Source organism: Amphiura filiformis, chromosome 3 (assembly GCF_039555335.1).
Source record: "Amphiura filiformis chromosome 3, Afil_fr2py, whole genome shotgun sequence".
In the NCBI taxonomy this organism is placed as follows: domain Eukaryota; kingdom Metazoa; phylum Echinodermata; class Ophiuroidea; order Amphilepidida; family Amphiuridae; genus Amphiura; species Amphiura filiformis.
Genome location: NC_092630.1, coordinates 60,607,105 through 60,633,159, shown reverse-complemented (window position 1 = coordinate 60,633,159; position 26,055 = coordinate 60,607,105). Strand labels below are relative to the sequence as shown.

The 26,055-nt window shown below is 38.3% G+C and overlaps 2 protein-coding genes across 2 annotated transcripts; both read right to left on the bottom strand.

The window, feature by feature from the left end:
- Positions 1-1,280: 1,280 nt before the first annotated feature.
- LOC140148865 (DNA replication licensing factor mcm2-like) lies at positions 1,281-23,561 on the bottom strand. Its single transcript, XM_072170951.1, is given in 19 exon segments — positions 1,281-1,536; positions 2,351-2,416; positions 2,418-2,507; positions 3,254-3,436; positions 4,287-4,439; positions 5,184-5,267; positions 5,565-5,639; positions 6,225-6,389; positions 6,819-7,069; positions 7,817-7,910; positions 8,593-8,784; positions 10,260-10,394; positions 12,079-12,286; positions 13,586-13,805; positions 14,464-14,638; positions 15,157-15,242; positions 15,713-15,885; positions 16,873-17,069; positions 23,445-23,561. Coding segments are annotated over 19 exon segments (2,664 nt in total). The 5' UTR covers positions 23,451-23,561; the 3' UTR covers positions 1,281-1,425.
- An 847-nt stretch (positions 23,562-24,408) lies between these two features.
- Positions 24,409-25,182, bottom strand: LOC140147377 (uncharacterized). Its single transcript, XM_072169154.1, has 2 exons — positions 25,035-25,182; positions 24,409-24,848 (listed from the first exon to the last, which is right to left on the bottom strand). Exons 1-2 carry the CDS (start codon positions 25,180-25,182, stop codon positions 24,409-24,411), a joined length of 588 nt encoding a protein of 195 aa, XP_072025255.1.
- Between the last annotated feature and the right edge of the window lie 873 nt (positions 25,183-26,055).

The following is a 26,055-nucleotide window of genomic DNA, read 5'->3' as shown; positions in this document are numbered from 1 at the left end:
GTTACATAAACTTTATTTTCTTTCAGTAATATCCTTCATTATAATCTTGCTTTATGATGCCAAAAGTGGCATAGAATGTTGACATTACAAATAGGCCTATTGCAATGTTGTGCTTTACTTCAGGGCATTTATCAAAATCATTTTGCATAAAATGAAGACCAATTTCAGTATACTGTAAAAGTGGAAATTTTCACGTGATTAATTTTTGGTGCTTTACCAATTTTGAAAGTTTTCCCTTGTTTTTAAATTTGCGATTTTAAGTTTCCTTACATTGACCTATATACAAAAGGAATATATTCGCGCGTTGTTATTTTTGCGCTAGCAGCTTGGAATGCGAAAAGCGTGAAAATAAATGCAGCGTGAAAATTTCCACTTTTACAGTACTCAACATGGGCAAAAAACCCAACACAATTGGGCTATTCCAGTTGAAATCCATACACCCCTATGGAGGACCTAAATCTTCCACACAGGGGGTGTGAATTTCAAATGGGTTTACATGAACAGGGGTATATAGATATCTACTTTTTAGAATTAATTTTGAACATAAGCTTATATTCAAACATTGGGATTTTTTTACAAATAATGAAATCTGAACGCTATACCTTGCCTGACATTATCTACACCATTATGTATCTATACATAATTTATTATGTAATTGATTCAAACCTGATTCAAATCTCTGGGCATATTGTTATTATTAGTCTGAAACTAAGAGAGTACTTGTGTCAAGGTTTCTATGGAAGTTACTGCTATAGAATTTAATGTTGTTAACACAAGATGTTTTTTGACTGATCTTTCAAGACTCTTAACATGTCTCAACTAAATGTCTGTGGCTGCTAGTATTATGCCAGTTATACTGGACAAGGCAACAAATACATGAATCTACCAGTAGCTCCATGATCAATTTCAATAAATTTTAAACATTTATGTTATGTTACTGAGTTTGTCATTAGGTCCAGGCCCACCAAAAAGTTGAGGGGCTTTTATTTCTCTGCGCATGGTAACTCCGGTCAAATCACCATGGATACATGGCTTCATCTAATGTCATGGTCAGGGAACAGGTGGTCAATGGTCTTGATACTGTCTACGGTCCTGACGTAGGTCTTTCTTCATAATGCACCATTCAGTAAAAAGGTAGTTATCTCCTGGAATTGACCATGTTAACCTCTCTTATCAAAAAACTGTCAGTGAGTGGAACAACTATGCCAATTAATTCTGGTATCAAATATAATAAATTAAAGTTGCTTTTTAGCTAACACCAGCATGATACAATATCAAGATTTTATCAGGCCTTTGAGTAACACACATTTTTCACAGACGCTTCCTAAGGCACTCAGTGTGATTGTATCAGTCATCAATAACAGCGATGTTAAAGACTACATAGAAAAATAGAAATTTAAACAGTTTTTGGTTGCATTAGGCACTTCACAGGCACTGTACAATGAGTTTTCTCCTGCTGTCATGGGTGAATTTATGTTCCTTGAAGATGGGGCTTGTGTAGAATCCACTAAGATTGGTAATGTTGATCTGTCGAGCCTGCATTATGGAGGAGAAAATAAACCATGAAAAATTATGATTGCAAATTTTAGTAGTATTTAACCTATTCTCTATTCTAATTAGTGCCTGTCTAAGCACCCATTTCTAGCGTGAAAATGGTAATAAGGCTAGTTGAATCATAGCAGTGATGTTTGTTTTAAGGGTATTGTTTCTAACAGTTTTTTTCAGGGAATATGTCCAGTTTGACATTTTAAAAGATGGTAATTATCAAGTGCCTCTTCAGGTGACTTGAGCACCAAGGCAATAAATAGGTTGAATATGGTAGTTTAAAAAGCACACAAAACTAGGCAATATATACAAGACAGTGTGCATATATTGTAGGTTTAAGATTAGGGTCAAGATTTAGGATTAAAAGAAACATTATTTCCATTTTGGTACCTATACAATTTATGGATGCTATACAATATGAGCAACAAATGATGTGGTCTTACTGTGAACACTGTGCTTTTACTAATGAACAGTGTAAGCTCTTTAAGATCTACAGTTCACTTGATACAGAAATTCAGTTTAAGACCTAACTATAGTTTGATCAGCTCGTAATCGGCTGGCCTTATAACATCACAGATTAATATCTTCTTGCCCGAAGTATCACAAATTAATATTTGAAGTCATATACTTTGTCATATACGTAAAATATAGACCAGGCAGATCAATAATATCCTTCTTGTGGGTCTACTTTTCGGCGTAGTGATAAAAGCCTAATAATTTACGCCGATTATTAACTGATCAAAGTATATGGACACTTCATAAAATTGGGCCCCAAGATCCTACCAGACTTCAAATGCCACCTTACCTTATCCTGAAGATCTTTCTCCGAGATCTCAATGATTTCTTGCTCTGTACCATATCGTAATGCGATGGAATGACGTGTGTTCTTGTACCAACTGTTTCAAGATGAAGGGAAGTAATTCGTTGTTGTCTCTCTTGAAGATAAAGTATCGAGAGAAGTTCTGAGGGGAAAATTGAAAAAAAACCACCATCAAACAAGGTGTATAATTTATACTACATTTCAGCAGGTTTTGTCACCTCTCTTGTATATCAATAGATATAGTCCAATCACCAAAATAAGTTTGTAGATATGAATGCAATGGAAGAAAATTAATTAAAAATCAATGCAACATTTTGATTTTTCAGGTATTATCCCCTATCCTATGAAATCTTGGAAGTGATATTACAACGTGAAATGCAGAAATTTGATTTTTGTGCATGTGATGTGATCAAGCAAAATCAGCCTGAAGTCAGACACATTCAATTTTCAGTTCCTTATAGGACTGTAAACAGCATTTGCAAAACTATATTTTGCAGAAAACCCCATTGAATTCGAACAGGTCAAAAGATGTGAGCAGTTAAGAGTTTTAAAAAAAAGGAAACAAAAGGAAATACTTTCTTTGCTTGGCTGTATCTCAAAATCAATATTTCCAACTGATTTTGCGTATGAGACCTGTTCCAACAAAATGATGGGAAAACTTGCAAATTTGTATTTTTCAGTTTATGTCCAGATTCACACAAACCAGATGAACCATGTCTAAACACACAATCTCTGGTTTGTAAGCGTTAAAATGGTATAACAGTGTTGCACCCTTCCCCCTCGCATTTTGTGACAACAGGTTTCATATTACTTTGACTTATGATTTCAAATTTTCATACAGGAAAAACAGCTTGCAAACTGATCCTGAATTGCATCCAATCTACTCACCTTCCTCATACTTCGCATGATGCTGTACTTCTGTGTATCGATGAAACTCTCCAGCATGATACGAATGGCCATGTTCACATCCTCTTCATTGACGTATTCACGCAGATGCATCTTGGCATGGGCTTCCGACATACGGATCACCGACTCAATGTGACGTACTGTGATTGGAATACTACCGGTGGCCTGTGATCATTATGAAAAAAAATGGTGACTGGTGAACAACTTGCTTGGTAAATAAAACAATGGGCTATTCTGGTTGAAATCCATACCCCCCCCCATGGAAGACATGACCTTAATCTGCAACATGGGAGGTGTAGATTTAAAACGGTATCACCCATTCAGGTAACCCCATTTGAAATTTCGCACTCAAGATCAGGCCTTCCAAAGGGGCTCTATAGATTTCAACTGGAATAGCCGAATACTATGAAGTCGGCACCAAGACCTTGATGCTTCCGCCACCGCTGTATTAACAGTCACGGTTAAACTTATTTGACCGCTGATTACCGGCACAAAATGTGAAGTATTTGTGCTAACTTGGCTTTGGATAACCACCTGATGAGATGACATTGAAATGACCGAGCAAAATTTTGACTTTGCAATGCTTTTCATTTTGACGAGTTTTAAAAATATCAATTAATGTTACTTATTTAACCTTCGACGATGAGCTTTAAATGACCCTGTAAAATGCTAGTTTTCAATGCTCTTCATTTTGACCAAGTTTCCTTGCAAAGGCCTCAAAATAAGTAGATCTGGACCAGGAGCCATACATTTGGAAAAACAGCTCCTGGTTCTGTGATTATCTAGTGAACCAGGAGCCATTTTTAAAGAGCCAAGAGTCATTTAAATTTCAACTGTACACATTAAATACAAAACCTGCTTTAACTACCAGGCTCTATTTGAAAACAAGTAAAGTAGAGACTGGTTCATATGATTTTGGTGTGGACCAGGAGCCAAAATGTTATGACCAGTGGGTAAATGGCTCCTGGGTGCCTGCTTATTTTGAAGCTTGTCCTTGCACATTGACAAAACTTACCATAGATTCTCTTCTGAGAGCAGAGTACATCTTGGCTACTTTATCTTGGTCCATGTGGTGCAGTTTGGGATGCACTTTCTCTTTAGCATAGATAATGTATTTCTTCAGAAGATCTTGTGGGATCTTTTCTAGTCCGGAAGTTGTAGGAAGTTCCTGAACAATGAACAAAAAGTGGCTTTGTTAGTCGTTACATCATATTATACTTTTTGCAACTTGCAAAAATTATTTGACTACATCTGTGTGTATATATACGTCACTCTATATGGATTTACAATGTTAATTGTCACACATTAAATGAAGTATAGAATACAAAATTTAAATCCCTGTCACCGTGGCTCAGGGGTCCAAGATTTCTGACTCATAATCGCAAGGTAGCTTGAGGTTGTGGATTCGAGTCCCCAACGCGCCAACATGTTGTGCACTTAGGCAAGTTTCTTCACCCCTTCTGCCCTTTCCCACCAAGGTACCGGCTTTATTCAATGCTGGGAAGGTAACAGACTCGATGTGGCTACTCCCCCAGCAACATTATATGGAGTAGTCTGTCCCAATCACTTTGAAAAAGAGATGGGTACCCCGGCCTGTGAACACATGTAGGTTCACCTTTACCAATAGATACTTAATGAAATGCAATTTTGTTTATATTGAGAACATGTATCACTTCAAGCAAGGAAGCATAATGAGGATATGTCTGTGAGCAGCGTTCAAAATAATGTGGCACCCCGCTCCAAAAGCCAGTGAATCTTACTGCCAGCCTGTGAAGTGGGAGGGGGGTGGCAACACCACTGGATTTGGGACCAATAAGATTGATAGCCAATCACAAGGTTTAAAATTCAGACATTCTGATGAAATTAGCCATGATTCAGTGCATGCCACATGGGTAGAAAGAATGTTACTTACCGGCAGAGTACTCTCATCCTGATCTGTGTTTCCAGGATGATGCCTGATGTGACTATCTGTGACAAACCTGGCAAGCATCTCATCCTGTACAGGAGAAACATGAAAATCATAACTTAGAATTTTAGCATTTATGCCAATTTCTACCAAAACATTTATACAATAATTGCAGCTTATGAGATACTTAATTTTGACCCACACTGGCCGATAAATTTACATATACACTGTATTGTATATAGTAAATCATTTTAGCGGTATAATTTCTTTAAGATTTTTGAACAGTTTGCAGATTATTTTATTTTCTAAATTTTGGTTTCAAATAGTTGAATTGAATATTTTGCGGGTGTTTAAATTAGCGGTTCTGAAATTACAAGCTCTCCTTACCTGCACTGGATCCACAGTATCTCTGACGACACAAAGAATATCAAAACGTGACAAGATGGGCTCAGTCAAATCAACCTGTCAACAAAACAACAGTAAATAATCTTAGAATTAAGTTTTCTTATTAATTCTGTAAAAAATCAAACAAAGCAAATAAAAGTTTGCCTGAAGCAGGATTCGCACTAGTGACATCTGGACTGCTCTATTATCCAAGCTATGACATGGGACCATCCTCCTTTGGGAGTAACTTTAGCAGAGTGGTTGCCACCCCTACCACAATCCCAACTCATTGGGCTATTCACTGCCTATGGAAGACATGACCTTAATCTGCCACAAAGGGGGTGTATATTTCAAATGGAGTCACCCATCAGGTATCCCCATTTGAAATTCACATTCCCTGTGTGGGAGATTAAGGTCATGTCTTCCATAGGGGTGTATGATTTCAACTGGAATAGCCCAATCTCAACATCACAATCTCTTAATCCTAGCACTAATCCTAACCTTAACCCTAGGCCTAAAATATAACATAACTTCTCATGGCAGCAGCACTTATTCTTGCTTAATTTTGTAACATCCAGCAAAGCAAAAATTTACAGTTATGCATCCAAATTTATATTGATGAAAGACACTGAGTGCCCAGGAGTCCTCCCTCAGGACACTTACATTTTCTGAGAATGTCATTGACGGGTTATAGCGCCCTCCTATAGGGTTGGCCGCAGCAATGATGCTACACCTAGCCTGCAGTGAGGTGACAATGCCAGCCTTGGATATAGATATGCTCTGTTGTTCCATAGCTTCATGAATACTGGTACGGTCTGCATCATTCATCTGACAAAAAAATGGAAATATGGGTTTAAAATATATTATTGATCATAATTACACTACTGAGTTCTTTTTCTGAAGATCTTTTTTTTTCATGCAATACTAAATTTGTTGACTGATCTTCCAACTTTGCTATCTATTGGGGAACATTACAGGATAATCTGAAACCCAAGTTTTTGTGAGAAATCATTGTAAGTTCAGTTTAATTGGATCCTTCAAAGCTGATTCTGGTTCACTGACTTGCACTATTTTCAAGTGAATGCTGAAAACAACTACCTGCAATTAGCTGGATACACATTCACTCCAACTTCAGGTAACTGTGTGATCTATATTCCTATACATTTCATTTTTCTTTTTAATAATCCAAGCAGATTTATAGCACATTCATGTCTACTATAAAAAAACTCCCAAAATTGTTTCAGAAATCAAACTCACCTTGTCAAACTCGTCAATAATGCACACTCCCTTATCTGCAAGAACCAGTGCTCCCGCCTCCAGGGTCCATTCCCTAGTTACCGGATGCCTCTGTACGTAGGCCGTCAAACCAACGGCTGAAGCACCCTGCCCTGTGGTGAATACTGCCCTCGCAGCTGTTTTTTCAATGTATTTCAAGAATTGCGATTTAGCTGTTCCTGGGTCACCACAACAAAGGATGTTGATATCACCACGGAGTTTATGCTTCTTACCTGTGCGTGAAGGAAATAAATGTATGAAAAGTTACATGGAATGAATCGTGAGGATACTTGTGGCTATAAATGCATATAGTTTTATGTCTAGAAATAAATGATGTGGGTACAATAATGATTGCAATATTTCAAGAATTCTTAAAATACCATTTAAGCTCTTGAACAAAGGAGCCAGGATTTTTTGTAGGGGTGCAGAACTGCGGATTTTTTAAATGGAGACTTTTTCAAAAGAAATCTTAATTCTGTCAAAAGCAGACCGTTACCCCTTTACTATTCATTTTTGGAGCCTATATTTTAGACAAATTTCACAGAAAGTTCATGATTTGGGGTATATTTATCTAAAATGTTGACATTTTTTACCCAATTTTGCTATTTTTTTAATAGATAAAACACTATTTGCCAATTTATTGGGGGGGGGGGGGGGTGTCTGATATAACAACGTCACTGGAAGTTATCTGAAATACATTCCTTGTTTAAGATTTAGCATAGCATATGAGTAAATCCTGGCAAATTATAATCCCATCCCTTAAGTACACACTAAATAGTCGATTATTGTGCAGTGGGTTGTAGTTAACATGAAAGTGCTAAATTGGATTGGTTCCTGGTTAAACTTCTGTGTAAGTAATATAGAGCACTAGTATATTCAATATATTGGACCTGCCTAGCCTTGATTATACAATAAGAGCATACTAAAAAAAGTCCATTCCCATCGTTTATCAGCTAATTAATTATTATTTTGCTATTTACCTGGATTTTTTGGTTCACCACCAAACAGTGCCATTGCAAGACCCCTCTTGATGTCATCGTGTCCATAGATGGAAGGAGCGATGCTGGCAAATATCTGCAACAAAACCGTAACAAAGTTTCTCAATCTGCAAACTATATTCACTTATTACCTATATGTCTAATCCAAACCACTGAAGTTGAAGGTCACTGTGGCTCTGTAACAAGTTTTCAATATTAGATATGTTCGATAAATCTTTCGCCAATGTTTTGGCATTTGTAAGCCACTGATCACAAACATGCATCCTGGATAGGATGTAAAATATTGCCACCCATAAAACATAAGTCTAGTAGATTAGAATCTCAAATTCATAGATATCTTCACAAACTACTAATCACTAAATTAGATGACAACTTGAGGAGATGAAACATACATTTAACCCAGGGGGGTCACTCCCATTGTGGCCTGTACACCATCCGCGATAATGAAAACGCGTAAAAGGGTAGTTTTTCGTGGGTATGCACAATACGCGCGTAACGCGTTTAGGGTGTCAAAAACATGAAATATTGGAAAAAAGGGTAGCAAAATTGCAATTGCTAATACCGAAATGAAATTTAGGGTATGAAATTTGATGCAAGGAATAAAATCCCTGTTTAGGGTGTGAAAACACCTGTTTAGGGTATTGTTTTAGCCAAGGGTTAAATCCTTGTTTAGGGTGCTTTTCAAAAGTTGATTATCGCGGATGGTGTACAGGCCACAATGGGAGTGACCCCCCCCCGGGACATTTAACCACACTTACCCTTTCACCGATCCTCTCATCTTTAGACAATGCCACGATAGCTTTGATGTCTTCGTCCGTCAGGGCCCCGACTGCCATCTTGTCATCTTTCTTGGTGATGTAATTAGCTTGGATGACGGTGGCAAACACTGGGAACCCATTTGCTGTGTTGAGTGATCCGTCATAGTTATTGTGGTAAGTGCCCGTCAGTTCCTGCATGAGGGAAGGAACACAAGAATGTATAGAAAATTTAAGAATGAAATATTATTAACCTTAATCAGGCATGTGATTAGGAATTCCCAGAATGGAGGAAACTTGCGGCCGGAACGAGCGTGTCGAGTGAAGCTGTCGCCCTCACGGGCGGGGGTCCAGGGGCCGCTTAAGGGCCCCTGGTGAGGTGCAGGGGCGTAGCCCTGGCAGGGTCGAGAGGCAGAGCCCCCGAAGCCAGAGGGCTTCTACACTGTAAAAACCCTATTGATGCCCTCAGGAGAGTAATTTTACAGGAAAAAAAGACACATAAATGAAGACAAAATGTTTAATTTGAATGAAAAAATACCACTTTTTAGTACAATGTGAGTGAAAATCAAATACTTAACCTCACTTATTACTTATTACAGAGTGTTTCCCTTGGATCCATAAGATATCATGTCCCCGCACAGTGAGCAATAAGCTTATTACCGGCGACAGCAATTTTTTTGATACCATTTTCCTCCACCGTACAGCTCAATTCGCAACCATCTTTAACATGTATTACTTTCACTTCGTGATCCAGCCAGCTCCAGCGGAACTTGTTTTTCAGATCTTTATCAACTACGCCGACGTTCGCATCATTTTTCTGAAGCGTTTTCATCTCGATTTTGGTTCGATACCGATAAACAAATCCTGTTGATAGTTGTCAAAATTAAAGATGGCCGACGACATATGTCGATAGAATGCTGTTATGCAAGCTTATCAGTGATTGGTTTATATCGGCAAGTGACGTCAAAATGGACCAATCATAGAAATCGTTAGTAAAATGTGTTGCCATACGAGCTATAAAACCATCTTTGGGCGACTTTTAAAATAGTAATTCATGAATAATCGGCAGTTCTTCCATTCATGTTCGCAGGAAAAACACATTGGGCTTAATTTTTGCGTGTTTTTTCAGCAGGTATTTGCCTTTCGACTTGGCAACCACGGCGCACGGCGAAACAAGAAGTTCGTTAAAAAAGAGAGAGTGCTCTTTGCCAATGTTTAGGAGCTTAGAGGGGGCCCTACCCCCATGTCTCAACGGATTTACATTGATCTCAGGGGGTCAGATTTTGGTCTCAAATCCGCGGATTTCCGCGAATCCGCGGAAAAATCACATGCCTGCTTAATACATGGATCACATAATGGCTCCTTGTCAAACAGGTAATTTTATAACCCTCAGTGTTTGAAATTCTAATTTAAACCACCTGCAGCGAGTATATTCAACCTTGTCATCAGTGTTCTCTTCAGGTGACTGGCTCAATGGCCCCAGTACACCCTTAGAAGGGTGCTACTTTCCCATGTCATCTGAGACGTCACCATAGGAAACAATGTTTGGTCCAGAGTCGAGAAATGAGTATCATCAGTCGAGCACCCAGCAACTATGTTTGGGTAATGTCTAGTACTTATTTTAATCTTCACCAAAAGCAACTGCAATAAATTGGAGTGATTTTACTTACAATTTCATCCCCAGGTTTACAACAGTCTACTAAATCAGCTAACAAGATTGCATCTTTTGACCTGGGTAATCGACCCGCCGCCACCTTGCCGGGGCTTTCTTGTAGTGTGATACGCTGATAATTCTGGTATAAAGTCTGAAAGTGACAATAAGAAAATATCAGATTACTGTTGAATGTCTGCAACTGTGAACTTCCCATAACAGCTACTCATTGCTGCAACTTGGTAGGGTGAGATCAAGAGCTTGCTTTGCTCAACACGTAAGCACTGCATGGGTTAAAACCCACAATATTGTTGGAGCTTACAGTTTGTAATTGCACATGAAGCCTTTTGTGCACAGTGCACCCTCAAAATTGATAAAGTAACATCCCATCATTGAAATAAACAATAATGTTCTTCAAAATAATTCTTGTCTTGCTGAAATTCTGCAAGTAGCTTTACCTTTACTTGATGTACTTTTCAAGATACACTTAAGGTGGCTGTGTACTCTCAGACATGCATGTAGTACAAGTGCAATAACTTTGTAATTATTCACATAAAACATATAAAAGTATACATTTTTATGAAGGCAAGACATCAATAAATCTTAATATAAATACAGATTTGGGGTAAAAACAACAATTTTGAAGAAAATCACAAAAAGTGAGTTTTTGGCAATATTTGTTAGGTACATCATAACAAAAAACACTCTTTCCAAAATATTTTATTTTGTTTTTAGCTCAATCTTGAGGCTCCATTCCAAAAACGGTTTTTTATTTTTTGATATTGGCCTTATTTTTTGAGATATTGACCATATAAGGCATCAAAATGAACTTTTTAAAATTCAAAAACGCCTATTTGCACAAAATGATGCCCAAAATCGGAAATAGACCAAAATATAAAAAATGAGAAAACCGTTTCTTGAGTCGATCATGCTTTTTACGATGATCATATTTGCTTACCTATAGATGCTGTATTTATTGAGTTATCGTGTACCTAAATCGTCATTTTACCGAGAAAATGAACATTGAAATAATGGCCGTTGAAGTTTAAAGTAGTCACATTTTGCACTTTCATCGAATCTCACAGGAGAATGCGACAGTTTTCGTATTTGTAACTTATATTACGTGAACATCGGGTAAATCCACAGCCCCTTGAGAAGTTTGAGCGAAATCCATTCATAACTTGATATTTAAATCGGGGAAAGAACTTGAAAAAGCCCACATTTTATCAGCTACAACGGAGCCATTTGACCACTAGGTTTTTGTGAAATCAGTGCTTCCGTGGTGTTTCCATAAGTTGCGCCGCGCAAGCAGATAAGCGTCGCGTATTTGTGCGTTAACAAATTGCGCGATACGCAACGCGATGAGTTGTTGCTTGTGCGTGTACCTTGCTGGTACAACAAAGATTTTCTTTCCTTTTCAATTTCAAACACGAGTGGAATAGTGAAATAAAATCCTTAAAATATTGCAGTTGGAGTTTACAAATCTGGATTTTCATTCCTTGTATTTATAAAAAACATAACAAGGTACAAACATATCATAAAAACTCAATTTTGAGAAAGAAACAATGGCTAGAGTACACAGCCGCGTTAATTTCCTAGTATTTGTTAATGTGTGTGACATTTAAATATAAAATACATCAAATCTGGGAGTACGAAAAAGAAGATACCAGTATCAGACAACTAACAAACAGGACAGGGCAGCTACGGCGTATCAATGGTACAATATATTTTGCGACAGCACAATCATTTACATTTGAGGGCGCTATTGGGTGACTTTTGCTGCAAAAATTTCCATGGGCAATCATGGGGTCTTGCGTCATTCAGCTCAACATACATACCTGTTCCATGTTTATTTCAAATGGTCCATTTGATTGACACTCTGGGCATGACCCTGGTCTGACCTCTTGGTTCTGATTCTGATAGAATGGTCCGAGGACAAAGTTACACTTTGGACAGTCATATTTGATCATGCTAAGCTGAGGTAGGATACCCGTAGAACTGGTCACTACTCCACTGGTCCTTATAAGTTGGTTCAGGTGAAGTTGCCTGTATAGATTTAAAAAAAAGAAAAATGGCTGGAAATGAAAATATGTTTTACACAGGGCAATCAAAACCAGTGACACGTTAGCTTGACAGGGAAGTAGAAAACACCCCACACAACATGTTATGTCTTGTCTGGTGACTGTCAGTAGCCAAGTATGTCATTTGTTTCACCAAATTGGCCAATTGTAATTCTTCCATATCGCGCCCTCTGACACAGGTGGTGTATGACGTGCATTCCCTAAATTCAGTAAATTTTCATCGTCAACCGTGTAATTGAATGGGATTATTTTGAAATTTTAAAACGCTTGAAATATCACAAACAAATAGGCCTATGTTGATAAATAATATAAAACAAGCTAAAACCGTTGGGGTTCGATAATGAACCCCACAAAACTAACCGAGTATATGGAAAATGCCATACGGCCGGGCGGTATCACGAGTAGCCGGCACGATCATGTCATCCGCCGCCTGCTCTGACATGAAGGGTCACTTACTGTTGCTCAATGGAGGAAATCATAATTAAAGGCGAAAAATATGCTAAACATCCATGATCCAACTATAAAAATGAATCTAACCCCTAACCCTAACCTAAATTGTGAACCTAAAATGAAGGGATGCCAATTAGGGCAGGGTCTTAGCTAGAAATTGAGAGTTGCCCATCATTTGAATAAAATTGCCTGTCCAAATTTGACCTTTAAAACATTTACCAGACATCTATAGCCCATTGGGGGTTCAGAGAGTTCAAATATGTACTGATATGGCCTTGTTCTACAAATCTGGTCTACTAAAAAGACCAATTAGCTTCTCAAAACATACAATTTATAATATAGCATCTGTCAAAGGCATTTATTTTGCCCGTCCCAGGAGCAAACTCCCTGTTTAAAATGACGGCCAGACGGGTGGCTAGCTAAGACCCTGGCCAAGGGTATTCTCAAATTAAGTTTTGATTAATAAAAAAATAAATGAATAAATGCAGATATTTACATAGCGCTTTATGTCTTAAACAGCCTCAAAGCACTTTACATTTATTCGTAATTAGAATATGTTGGAACCATGTTTGCTGCCTACAAATGGTGCAGGGTTCATCAGTACAATGACTGTGACTACCCCTAACTACTCCCCATTGCACCTGGGTTGGATGAGGCAAGCAAGGCAAAGCGCCTTGCCCAAGGGCGCAACATGGTGGTGGGATGGGGACTCAAACCCACGCACATCGAGAGTCCAACACCGTAACCACTGAGCCACCATGTCCTCACCAAAAAACAACAGTTATGTATATCACATTTTCCTATGGTTACCCACCTGAGTGATCTCAGCTCTTCCACTAGAGGCAATTCTGCTATACGGACATGGATCTCCTTGGCGATCTGCTCGTATCTAGGGAACATAGCAAGGACAATTTCTTTGGTAGCCTCGTCAAAGATCTTGAGCATCTCTGTAGGAGCCTCGGGTAAGAAATAGGCTAGTACCTGCACTTGTGAGGCCAAGATGTTGTAATCAACAACCAAACTCTCCTTGTTGCCTGCAATAAAAATTAATTAATTAATTAATGCCAAAGCAATACTAGTGTCACAAGCTGGACATTGGACTACATCTGTTAGGCCACAAGATATACAATAAATAACCTCTTTTATAGTCTTTTTTAACAGAATTTGAAAGTTTAAACCATTTCTGGGTCACGAAATAGACTAGGTGTCAAGTCGTTTTGTTTGATGTGACATTGTTGAGGCCTCAGAAACACAAGGGATTATCTCCATTCTGACCATATGGAGAAATAGATGATTGAAGATCTGGTCATACTATAGGCCACTTGGCATCATTGTTTAAAATCAACAAAGGTGAAGGACTGGTCTATCGATATGCTTGAATGAACCGCTTCACAGTTCATTGACTCTCTTGTAACTATCTATATGAAATGTGGTGGGCAATTTAAAATGCACATGCCCCAAGCAAACTACGATGTGTACGCACACTGTAAGGCAAAGAACAATGGAAATTGCCATAATTTGCGCGCATACTGCCGGGCAATGACGTCACACCAATAATGATGCTGGTTTTTTATAACTTTGATAAAAGTGTGTTATAATATGAAGATGAGGCTCTGAGTTGGAAAAAGAATTTCTTTCTGAAACCAACGTTTGTTGGTTATACAGGTGGGGGTAGTTGGTAAACAGACTTACTTTCACACATTTGCTTGATCTTTTCCCTGTAGTGATTCTTGCCAGTATCATCTACATAAGTACATATGAAGTTCTTGAATCTGTTGTAAATTTCTACCCTGGTTGGTTCTTGTGATACCCACTCCTTGACAGTGTGGCCCTTCATGTCCTCAAGATTCTCTATACTCTCCATCATCTGACAGACAAAAGAAAAAGAAATTGTTATGGTATATCACACTTGGAATTGCCACTTGTGCATTGGCAAACATCGGGAAGGAAAAGTTGTAAGATCGCTAGACCTTACATGTCTGGATGTCAACTCCCAAGTTCCAGACAAATACAACACTAATTTTTTGGGATTCAAAATTTTTTAACCCGTTTTCCCAAATGAAATGGCCCAAACCTACTTGACCATTTTTATGGAAGGGCCAAAAACATGGAATTTTGCATTTTTTCTTCTGCAGTCAAAAATTCAAATATCTTTTAAATTAAAGCATTCAGCATATATATAGGTTAAGATATTACTCTTAATTTTAATATAATACTTATAAAATAGAACAGAAAATATGTTTGTTAAAAAGAAACCCCTCTTCATGGAAAAAATAATTAATAGCTGCAAGACAGTGTTCTTGTTTCAAATGTATTTGTCAAAAGATTACAAATGAGGTTTTGCTTAAAACATGTTCAAGGGCCAATGACACACGACAGACTTACATCTTCATCTTCCTCAATGCCTTCTGCTGCTCTCTCGGCAAGACGACGTCGTCTTGTTGGCCTGTCATCCTCATCATCACTTTCCTCTGTAAACAATTTCAATGATTCACATTGTAACTTATCAGTATCAAAAGTCAAGCTTATTTTATTAGCCTCAAAAAAAGTTATAACATATTACATCCGTATCTTGCATACAGAGTAAGTTGTGGCACACTAACTCAGTCCCAAGTCCCAATCCAACCAACCAACCAATCAAGTTATTAATACATGTAGTTACTAAGGTCACATTTATAAAAATTAAAAAAAATTGAGGAAGCTGAAGAACTACAAATAAAAAACTTGCCTGGTCATTCCAATGGGATATGAGCTTGATAATTGAGATGTTTATCCCTGACGTCTGATTATGCCGAATTTCACTCCCCATAAAGGCCATGCCTCATACATTTAGTCTAGTGACTATGGCATCATTTCTCTCTTTCTCTCATCAGTCGATCAGCTCATTCTTCCAGTGGCTATATCACTTCCCTAACCCCCAATCATGCCCCATCTGACTTACCATAAAGGAGACCAGGCCTCATACGTCCAGTGGCTACAGCGTCATCTCTATCTCTTTTTCTCATCAACCTCTCAGCCTCTGCTCTTTCTTCCGGTGCTATTTCATCGTAGTCGTCGTTATCGTCCAGGTTATCTGCATCATACGTATCAAGCTCTGGGATGGCACGATAGTCTCTGTACACATCAAATTTTTACTTGGTTTAGTATACTGCTATTTCTTAAAATGTACTTTTCATCAAAAACTTTTTGCTTATACAGGGAAGATTAATCTACACTTAACATTCAAATACCATATTGAATGAAATCAAGGATATTTAAATTAATTTACAATAAATTTGTGAACATAAACTATTCAGGACCCTCATTGGTGTACAAGGTCACAAATAATGTAAAAATATTGACCTCATTTGAAAGGACAGGACATATGGTATGAAGTCATGTGTGTGAAGTTTATGTCCATGGTTTCCTTCGGGAACACGTGTCCAGAATTAAATAGCTGATAGCATATTATGGGTTTAAATTTGACAACCTCAAATGGCAATGTTTGTTTTATGTGGGTTAATGGGCAAACACCTCCACATTGAAACTTGAAACTGCTATTCAGTCGCACCAAGAAGTGTGGCATCTTGAATTTGAAATAATATTTAAAATTGGTCCCCAGTCACAGGGTAAAAATATCACTTTGCAGCTGATAAGACATTGACTGAAGTTTGCATTTGAGGGCCACTTGTTATGGGTATGGGGAGGGGAGTATGTCTGACATGAGTTTGTGTAGATGAAGCTGCCCATGATTGATGCAGAGATGCCACTTGGCGTTGTCAAACATGGAAAATCCTGAAAATTTTGCACAGGAAGGGTTGAGCAAAAATTTCCTGAAATCTGTAAATTTTCTTTATTTCTTGAAATCAGGCAATTTCCTGAAAAGTGGCATAGATCTATGTATGCCGGTATGTGTGTTTTTCTCTTTACAGCACTAGGATCCACAACATCTATCAGGGGCACAGTTCTTTAACCCAATACATTTGTACATTCATTGAATGACCTTTGAAAATTTGGGTACAAAAACTCATACTCTAGCTGCAACTTGAGGTCAAATTTTGTACTCGTGATTATGTATTGAGGTTATTGGACTATGCCACTAGGATGAAGCTATCGTGTTACCTCTCCAGATTATCACCAAAAAGTTCTTCCCCTTCAGCATCTTCCTCATCAACTACTTCACCATCCCCGCCGTGGAGTTCAGACTCGTCCTCAAATGGAGGTAGATCGCTACGTCCGGGGCTAGAAGTCGGATGCACGCTGCTGCGCTCGCCATCTGGGCTAGTTGGGTCGGAGAAAGGTTCTGAGGATGCTTGGTCCTGTAAATGGGAAAATTATACATCAATTGATAAGTTGCTGAGAGCAATTTGGAGTTATGGATTTTGTTGCCTCAAAAAACCTGAATCCTTGATTTCCATTCATTTCCATTATTTTTCATCCGGGACTGTATGGATAAAATGAAATCATACGAGTTAACAATGTCAGCGTAAATGAAAACATGCAAGACCCTTGTATTAACCCTAACACTGAACCCTGCTTTTTCATACTTTTTTATATCGGAAGTCAAAGAAGATACGAAAAAGTCAAGAAGAATAATAATGGACCGGTAGCTACATGGGTTATATGCTGATATTTGCAGAAGTTTGGCGTCAAATTATGTTAAGTTTTTGAGCATTTTCTTGGTCAAAAATGTTTTAATAACGGCCTAAGGAGGGCATACACCCATACTACACCCTTAAAAATGAAATGAGGTTTTTTGGAGCAAGAGCATTGCGCATTGACCCGGCCGCAAGGGGAATTTCCCTAAGATGGTGGATTGGCTAAAAATAGCTTATTTATCTTGCGCTCTTTGATGTGACGACCTTTACAAAGTCTTAACTGGGAACTAATAGCATTTTTGTAGTGTAATGTGATGTGATATTTTTTAAGTATTTTAAGTGTTTTAATATTTATAAATTTTGACAAAAATTCGAAAACTTGTAAATATATTGATTCTAATTGTCAACAATGTCATTGATGTGAACACTTATTAATTACATTGTGTATGCAGTATGCTTGTATTTATTAAATTTATCTATCCCCTGCACAATTGACCCAATTAATGATGTGAATGTGTAGGCCCTAAATTATATGATACATGTATCTCATTTCCAATATAAATATAGTACAATGACAAAAAATAAAAAAATAAATAAAAAATAAAAATAAAATAATAAACAAAATTTCATTTAATACACCTACTAACTACTGGACGAATTTGAAGCTAAAGACCTTGAAATTATAGTTTTAAAGTAAGCTTGCTATGATCCGGTTAGTAAACACAAATTACACAATAGACACATTTCAGATGCTGCAAATATATTTTTAAGTGGAAAAATCAAACACCGTTAAATTGAAATTGAAATTCTCCAGACAGTTGTCACATGTGGTTGTGTCGAATAGAGAAATTATATACGTAAATTAGCATTGCCAAATGATAAGGTATGATTTTACCACCAAGGCACCATTGGATTTCTTTTTGCTTTTTATGATACCAAATTCGTTGGGGTTCAAATTGAAAATGAAAAATCTGTTGATCTCACTAACAATGGTTTGTGTCGCATCGCTATTATTTAATAATTATTAATAAAATCCACTTGAGAACACACAATAATTGTTGTTCATGTGAATTTCCAAAAGCTGAATTTATTTATACAAAAAAAATGAATAAATGTACTGATGTGATGATAACGTGTTTCAACTAAAACTTCAGAATGTGAAGGGATTTTGCAAGATAAGATATAGGTATGCTAGGTGAATTCAAATTTGCCATCAAACTGCATCATTTCATATATCAAATTAAAGCCCTTGAGTAAACAAAGCCAAAACTGAAAACCATTTTTTCATAGCACTTTCCGTAGCAAAGTTACATCTTGTCAAAGATTGACTTTCATCAAAAAGTTTCAGCTAGCAAAATTCCCCAAAACGGCATTTCGGGGTGTTTCTAGATCTTAAGTCTCATTATGATAGCAGCTTTTTTTAATGGAACTGCTATCCAAATCCCTCTAAAATTCCATGTGCGGGTGACTTATCACCATAAAAATCACATATTTGGGTCAAGTGAAGTATAGAAAACATATTTATGTAGGTTTCTTTCTTCGGGCACTTGTTTTAAATTTCTATGTAAAAATGCATTGACATTGTCGGCGAATTTGGCTGACTAGCAAATGTGTTATTTCTGTTTCTGTTTCTGTAGAGATACTACACAACACTCCCAAGTTGGAGCCAAACGTATAGGGTATGTGCGCATGCGGTATGCTTCTTAGTCTTCCCGTAGGTGTTGGAGTACTGCTGCTTTAAAGCTAGCTGAATCTTGGATTTGAGTGATTGGATATGGTAGTTTGTTCCAATCTGTTACAGTTCTTGGTAGATATGAAAATTTATGACAGTTCTTGTTGCTGGTTATAATTTGATAAGCTTCAGGGTGGGTATGCGCTGATTGACGAGGTTTGGCTTAAGTGAGTTTACCACCGGCAGAGCTAGGAGGCCCTGCCTAGCTTTGTGAAGGATGACCAGTCTGTTCGCCTGCGTTCTCCTGTTTTGGAGAGTATCCCATTCCAGTTCTTTTATGAGTTTTGTGATGCTTGTTGTTTTGTCATACGTGTTGGTTGTGAATCTTGCTGCCCTTTTTTGGATCTTTTCTAGTTTATTTATGTATTCTTTTTGATGGGGATCCCATACTGAGTTTGAGTACTCCAGTAAGGGTCTAACGAGCGACATATAAGCTGTCTGCTTCAATGGTTTTGGGCATGAGTACAGGTTATGTCTGATGAAGCCGAGCGATCTATTCGCCATGGATGTTGCTTTGTTGATATGTGTAGACCATGAGAGATTATTTGATATTGTTACACCAAGATAAGGATGTTGCTTAGTCTCCTCCAGTATGCGTTCTCCAAGTTTGTAGTTGAACATTTTGGGGTTTCTAACATGTGTTACTCTCATGATAAAACACTTTTTGACATTGAACGCCATTTGCCAATCGTTTTGCCACTTCTCAAGGGTATTCAAGTCATCTTGAAGAAGTGTGTGATCAAAGTCATTAACACTTTGGCGGTAGACGACGCAGTCGCTCTGTAAGAGCCTGACTTCAGAGTTGAGATTGTTGGGTAAATCGTTTATATAAACCAAAAATAATAATGGGCCAAGCACCGTGCCTGAGGGACGCCAGAAACAACCTCTGTCCAAGTCGAGTGTTCTCCACCGACAACGCACCCTCTGTTCACGGTGCTTGAGGAAATTTGAAATCCATGCGAGTAAATTATTACGGATGCCATAATTGTGGAGTTTTAAAAGAAGCCGGTTGTGGGGGACGGTATCAAAGGCTTTACTGAAATCCATGATAACCATGTCTGTTTGGGATTTGGAATCTAAAGATGAAGCCAGGTCATTAACGGTGAGTAAAAGTTGGGACTCGCATGAGTGATTTGGTCTAAAGCCGTGCTGTCTGTCTGTTAATATGGAATGATTGTCAAAATGTTGCATAATTTGGGAATGAATGATGTGTTCTAAAGTTTTGCTACAGATGGAGGTAAGGGACACGGGACGGTAGTTGGAAGCGCCTGAGCGGTCACCTTTTTTAAAAATGGGGGATATGTTTGCGCGCAGCCAGGATGATGGTATCTCGCCCGTCTCTAAGGATTTCTGAAAAATAACAGACAGGGCCGGGGCTATCTCCTCAGCAGCAACCTTGAGAATTCTGGCCGAGACACCATCAGGTCCTGAGGCTTTGTTCGGTTTGAGGTCAGAAAGAAGTTTGGAAACGCCGTTAACAGAAATCTTAAAGTCGGGGACTGTGGGGGTTGAACTTGGGGTAAATGTGGTATGTTGTCATTCTCCTGTGTGAATACTGAACTGAATTGATGATTGAGAATGTTGGCTTTGGTGATGTTGTCGGCTTCTAGCCTTCCATTCTTTTTCAGTGTGGGGATCCCCATGGAATCATTTTTCAGACATTTCATATGAGTCCAAAACTTTTTTGAGGACTCAGTACAGATTGAGTTGATGTATTTTCTGTACGAACGTCTGTTTTCTTTTTGAGTAGATTTACGCACTTCTTGGAAGTGACTTAAAGTTGTTTCATTTGGTGACTTACGGTAAGAGTTATACGCTCTCTGCTTTCTCTTCAACAAACGCCTAGTTTTGTTTCCAATCCATGGTGTCAGGTTTCTTTTGCTGACAAGACGGGAGGGGACATGATCATTCATGACAGCATCAACCTTGTCAGTGAATTCAGTGTACAATCCTTCCACAGAACACTGAGAAGTGTCTCTGGTGGTAATGGAGTCACTAAACTCCTTGAAGTCAGATTTAATGGCTTCCAAATCAGCCTTGCTCCAAATGGAGATTTTGCGAGGCTTTTGCTTGTTTATTTTTGGTTTGGTGTTGATGGTAAGAACCGGTATGCTGTCGTGGTCACTTATGCCTGGTATCGTTGAGGAACTCTCAACCAGGGTAGAGTTATTTGTTAGGAAAATGTCCAAAATATTGTTGATGCGGGTGGGTTCAGTGACCATTTGGTCGAAACCAAAATCAGAGGCCAAATCCAAAAAATGCTTAGATAGCATAGCATACTGGGCATTGGGCTTTACTGAGGAGTTGTCCCAATCAATGCTGGGAAAGTTAAAGTCTCCGGCCAACCAAACATGACCACCTCTCGAAGTGTTGATTTTATTGAGAGATTCACGCAACTGGTCAATGTATTCGGTTGTAGCACCAAATATTTGCGATCTATAAAAAGCGCCTATGGTGATCTGTTTAGCACCTTGTAATTGGATGGAAGCCCACACCACCTCACAATTAGAGTCCAAATCTGTGCGGTGGGTGACAACAAGGTCGTCCTTGAATGCAAGGAGGACGCCACCTTTTTGTCCAAAATCACGGTCCTTCCTGATGGCAGTATAGCCAGGGGGAAGTAATTCACTACTACTCACGGATGAGTTAAGATGAGTTTCAGTGCCTACAATAACATCTGGAGAATGTTGATCAATGCAACAAGCAAGGTCTGATATCTTACCTCTGAGACCCTGAAAGTTGACAACAAGAACCTTCAACTTTTGTCTATTGTTACGGTTTTGACTATGATTCTTAAACTTACTATGGGTTGGTGATGATGAAGCCAAGGGTGAACTTGGGAGCTCGCTGCTAGTATCATCATCTAAGATGGTACTATTCTCATGAATCTCAGACAAGCAATCGAAACTGTTGGACAGCTCAATGTTACTATTCAAAAATAGGGAACTAGAAAAATTTGGGATGCCACATTGGCAACAGATCCATTCCATTTGGCTACATTCAGCCAAAACATTGTATGTGGCGGTGGACATACTCATGCAATCGATATGAAACCAGCCGTTGCACTCGTCGCAACTTACTGCACGCTGGTTCCATCGCGCTGCTTTCCCACATAAGACGCAAGGGTATTTTGGCGTGTAAGGCCCGGGGTTGGGGTGGAGGTCCCCGGCTTGCATCATTACCAAGATGGAGATGTATATCAAGACTAATTTCAACGGTTGCTTACTCTGATGTAAGCCAATGGACTGAGATTTGTAACTCAGTTGGCTGAGTAAATTAGCAATACCTGGAAAATGGTGGAAATTTAGTGTTGGTGACATGAGTATATTGGTAACACTTGTGGTAGAAACCTCTTGAAACTCATGATTTAGATCCATGGCAAGCAAGTTATTTACTCCATTACTGTGTAAGTTTATGAATGTGGAGAACTGGTGGGCATAGATATGAAGCCCAATGAGTAGGAACATAGTGTTCATTATATTTGAACACAACATGATCGACTCTTACTACTCGAGATTAAATCAGTTCGATCTCACCTGTATGCGTACTGTACATGTATATTGGTAAAATATTGTAAACAAGAACTGGTGGGATTAGATGTAGAGTCTGATGGCTAGGAACATAGCATTCATGAATTTGAACACAATATGATCGACTCTTACTTCACAAGATTAAATCAGTTCGATCTCACCTGTATGCGTACTGTATGTAGATAAAATATTGGTAACAAGAACTGGTGGGATTAGTTGTAGAGTCTGGTGGCTAGGAACATAGCATTCATGAATTTGAACACAATATGATCGACTCTTACTTCACAAGATTAAATCAGTTCGATCTCACCTGTATGCGTACTATAATATTAACTAAGGTTTGCCTGGGTTACCTATAAGATAATTACTTCTACTTCTACTTCTATACTCGGTAGGATCCACAATTACGTAACAACATCATAAACATGATTATTATTTAATGTCAAATAAATTCATGAATTATTATTATGAATTAATAAAAAATTATGCATTGTTTTAAAATCATCATGATCATGGCAATATTTTTATTATGTGAATCTTTAATGCACATGTGTTCTAATTTATGAAAGACCCATGCGATCTAGTACAAGTATAACACATACAGTATGCATGATACACAACAAAGACATTGGACATTTAAATTTTAAATGGCCAACTGCATGCAATTTTGTTTTTGACAACAAAAGAGACACGAACTTGTGATTTCTCGAATATCACACTATTATCACAAATACGATCAGTTGCTATCATTGATTAATTATTCAATATCTAAAACGTAACATTTTACTATAAAAACAAGAGAATTTCGCCTAAAAAGACGAGCCATATACTCACTGCCATTCTGCTCGCTGTCACTGTTTTCCCGCAACTGATCGAAGAAAACAACTCGTGATCGAAAACCGCGGGAAAGTGATGAACGGACCTTTAAATCAGGTCATGTCAAAGGTGAAAAGGTTGTGACGCGTTTCCGTTTAAAACAAGCAGAAGCAGGAAGGTAAACATGGCGTGATATCATCGGCTACAGGTTGGTCAAACTTTCACTTGTATTTCCTGTACATTTCTATTTATGAATACGTACTTGACTTTGTAATTTAATAAAGGAACCTTTTGTAAATGAGTGGACCAAAGTTTTAAGGGGATAACGAGTGTGAAATTACAAATAATTTTGTTTTACTTTCGTAACCTGTCACATCACATTGCGTGATCGTCTGATCGTTGTTGACATGTTTACATCATTCATATTCCGGGAACTGAGTTTTTTGGTGTACTAATCTACAGTGTACAGTGTTACTTAGTAAGTATTAATAAAAGAAAATATAAATGTAAATTGTACCAGCATACTATAATAAAATTAAGTATTTCTTGGCCAAACTGGAACACTAATTTATCAATTTTTGACTAAAAACGCTAGCAGTGGCTCCCACATGCCATGGCTCCGCGATAAACACACGCGAACATAGCGCAGTACAGAAGAAAGCATACACACGTCTTACATTGTGTACACGCTTAGTACGATGGACGCAACGCGCATGTTCCAGTTTGGCCAAGAAGTAGGCCTACTTAATTTTACTGTAGACAGATTGCAGTTTGTAATAATTTATTATAATACTCAAAATACTGTAAATCAAAATAACCCTCAATAATAAATGCAAAAACTCTGGAAAAAGGCATGTCATGATGTAAGGCACGCTGTCAATAAAGTAAGGCCCAATGAAAAAATAGATTTGTCTCATAAATGTCCCCCGCGCATATTAGATTTACGACTTACGGACTTTAATACGGAATTGATGGGTAGTGTTTAGGCACTCGCCTTTATATCCCCATATCTTTGCCAATAGTTCTGGAGTTCATGTTTGAATGAGGTAACTGTCAGTGCATTAATAACTTGCTGAGGTAGGTTATTCCATTCTTCAATGACTCTATGCGTGAAGAAATCCTTTCTGCAGCGAAGACCTTTATGCAATCTGGGTTTAAAGATCTTCTTGTTGTGTCCTCTTGTGCTGCTGTGTTCATCCACCAATTGAAAAAACTTGTCTGCATTTACCTTCTCTAGCCCATTCATGATTTTGTGCACCTCCATCAGGTCACAGCGCAATCTTCTCATCTCCAGTGTAAATAGACCCAGTGCCTCTAATCTCTCTTCATATTGAAGATCTTTCAGTTCTGGAACTAATTTGGTGGCTCTTCTTTGCACTTTTTCGAGAGTAGTAATATCTTTTTTCAATCCTGGATTCCATACTGGAACACAATATTCAAGATGAGGCCGTATGTATGATCTATAAAGAATCTGGAAGGCATCTTGGTCAAAGTGCTTGAATGTCCTTTTAATCACTCAGAGAGAATTCATGGCTTTCTGGGCTGCTTTTGAACATTGGGTGCTGGGCTTGCAGTCATTCGTGATGTACACTCCCAAATCCTTTTCACTCTCAATTTCTTCAAGTGCTGCCCCATTCATCGTGTAGCTTCCACCTGGGTTATTGTATCCCATATGCATCACCTTACACTTTGCTGTGTTAAATTTCAGGAGCCATGTTCTAGACCATTCAAGGAGGTTATCTATGTCTTTCTGCATCCCTTGTACATCATCATTTGAGTTCACACTAATACCTTGGTGTCATCCGCAAACATCTGCGCCTCTGATTCAATAACTTCAGGAAGGTCATTTATGTATACTATGAAAAGGAGTGGCCCTAGCACGGATCCTTGCGGAACTCCACTTGTAACTTCTGCTTCTGCTGACTTGCCTTTCCTTACTGCTACATACTGTGATCTCCCACTGAGAAAGCCTTGGATCCAATTCAGTATATTTCCTCTGACTCCATATGAACTGAGTTTACTCAAAAGTCTCTTGTGTGGCACCGAATCAAAGGCCTTCTGATAATCAAGAAAAACAACATCTACTCCATTTCCTCTATCAAGGTTGTCTGTTATGTCTTTCAGAGTCTCCAATAAATTTGTAAGGCACGATTTCCCCTTTGAGAAGCCATGTTGTTTTTCTGAAAGTGCACTGTGTTCATCAAGATGCTTCTGAATCTTGTCTTTGATGATCGATTCCATGACCTTGCAAGGGATGCAAGTTAAACTCACAGGTCTGTAATTGCCGGGTTTTGTTCTCGATCCCTTTTTGAAGATGGGTGCAACCCTTGCTGTTTTCCAGTCTGCTGGCAAAATTCCTGTGTCAAGTGTTTTCCTAAAGATGAGGTACAAGGGAGTTGCTAATTCTCTGCTACACTCTTGCAGAATTCTTGGATGAAATTTATCTGGTCCCGGGCATTTATCACCCTTAAGCTTATTCAATTTCTCTTCAACATCTTCTATACTAAAATCAAAATCACTCAGTTCATCCTCAATAACACTTGGTAGAATTGGTATCTCTCCATCTGGTTCTTTAGTGTACACTGATTGAAAGAAGGAACTCAGTACTTCAGCTGCCTCTGTGTCGTTG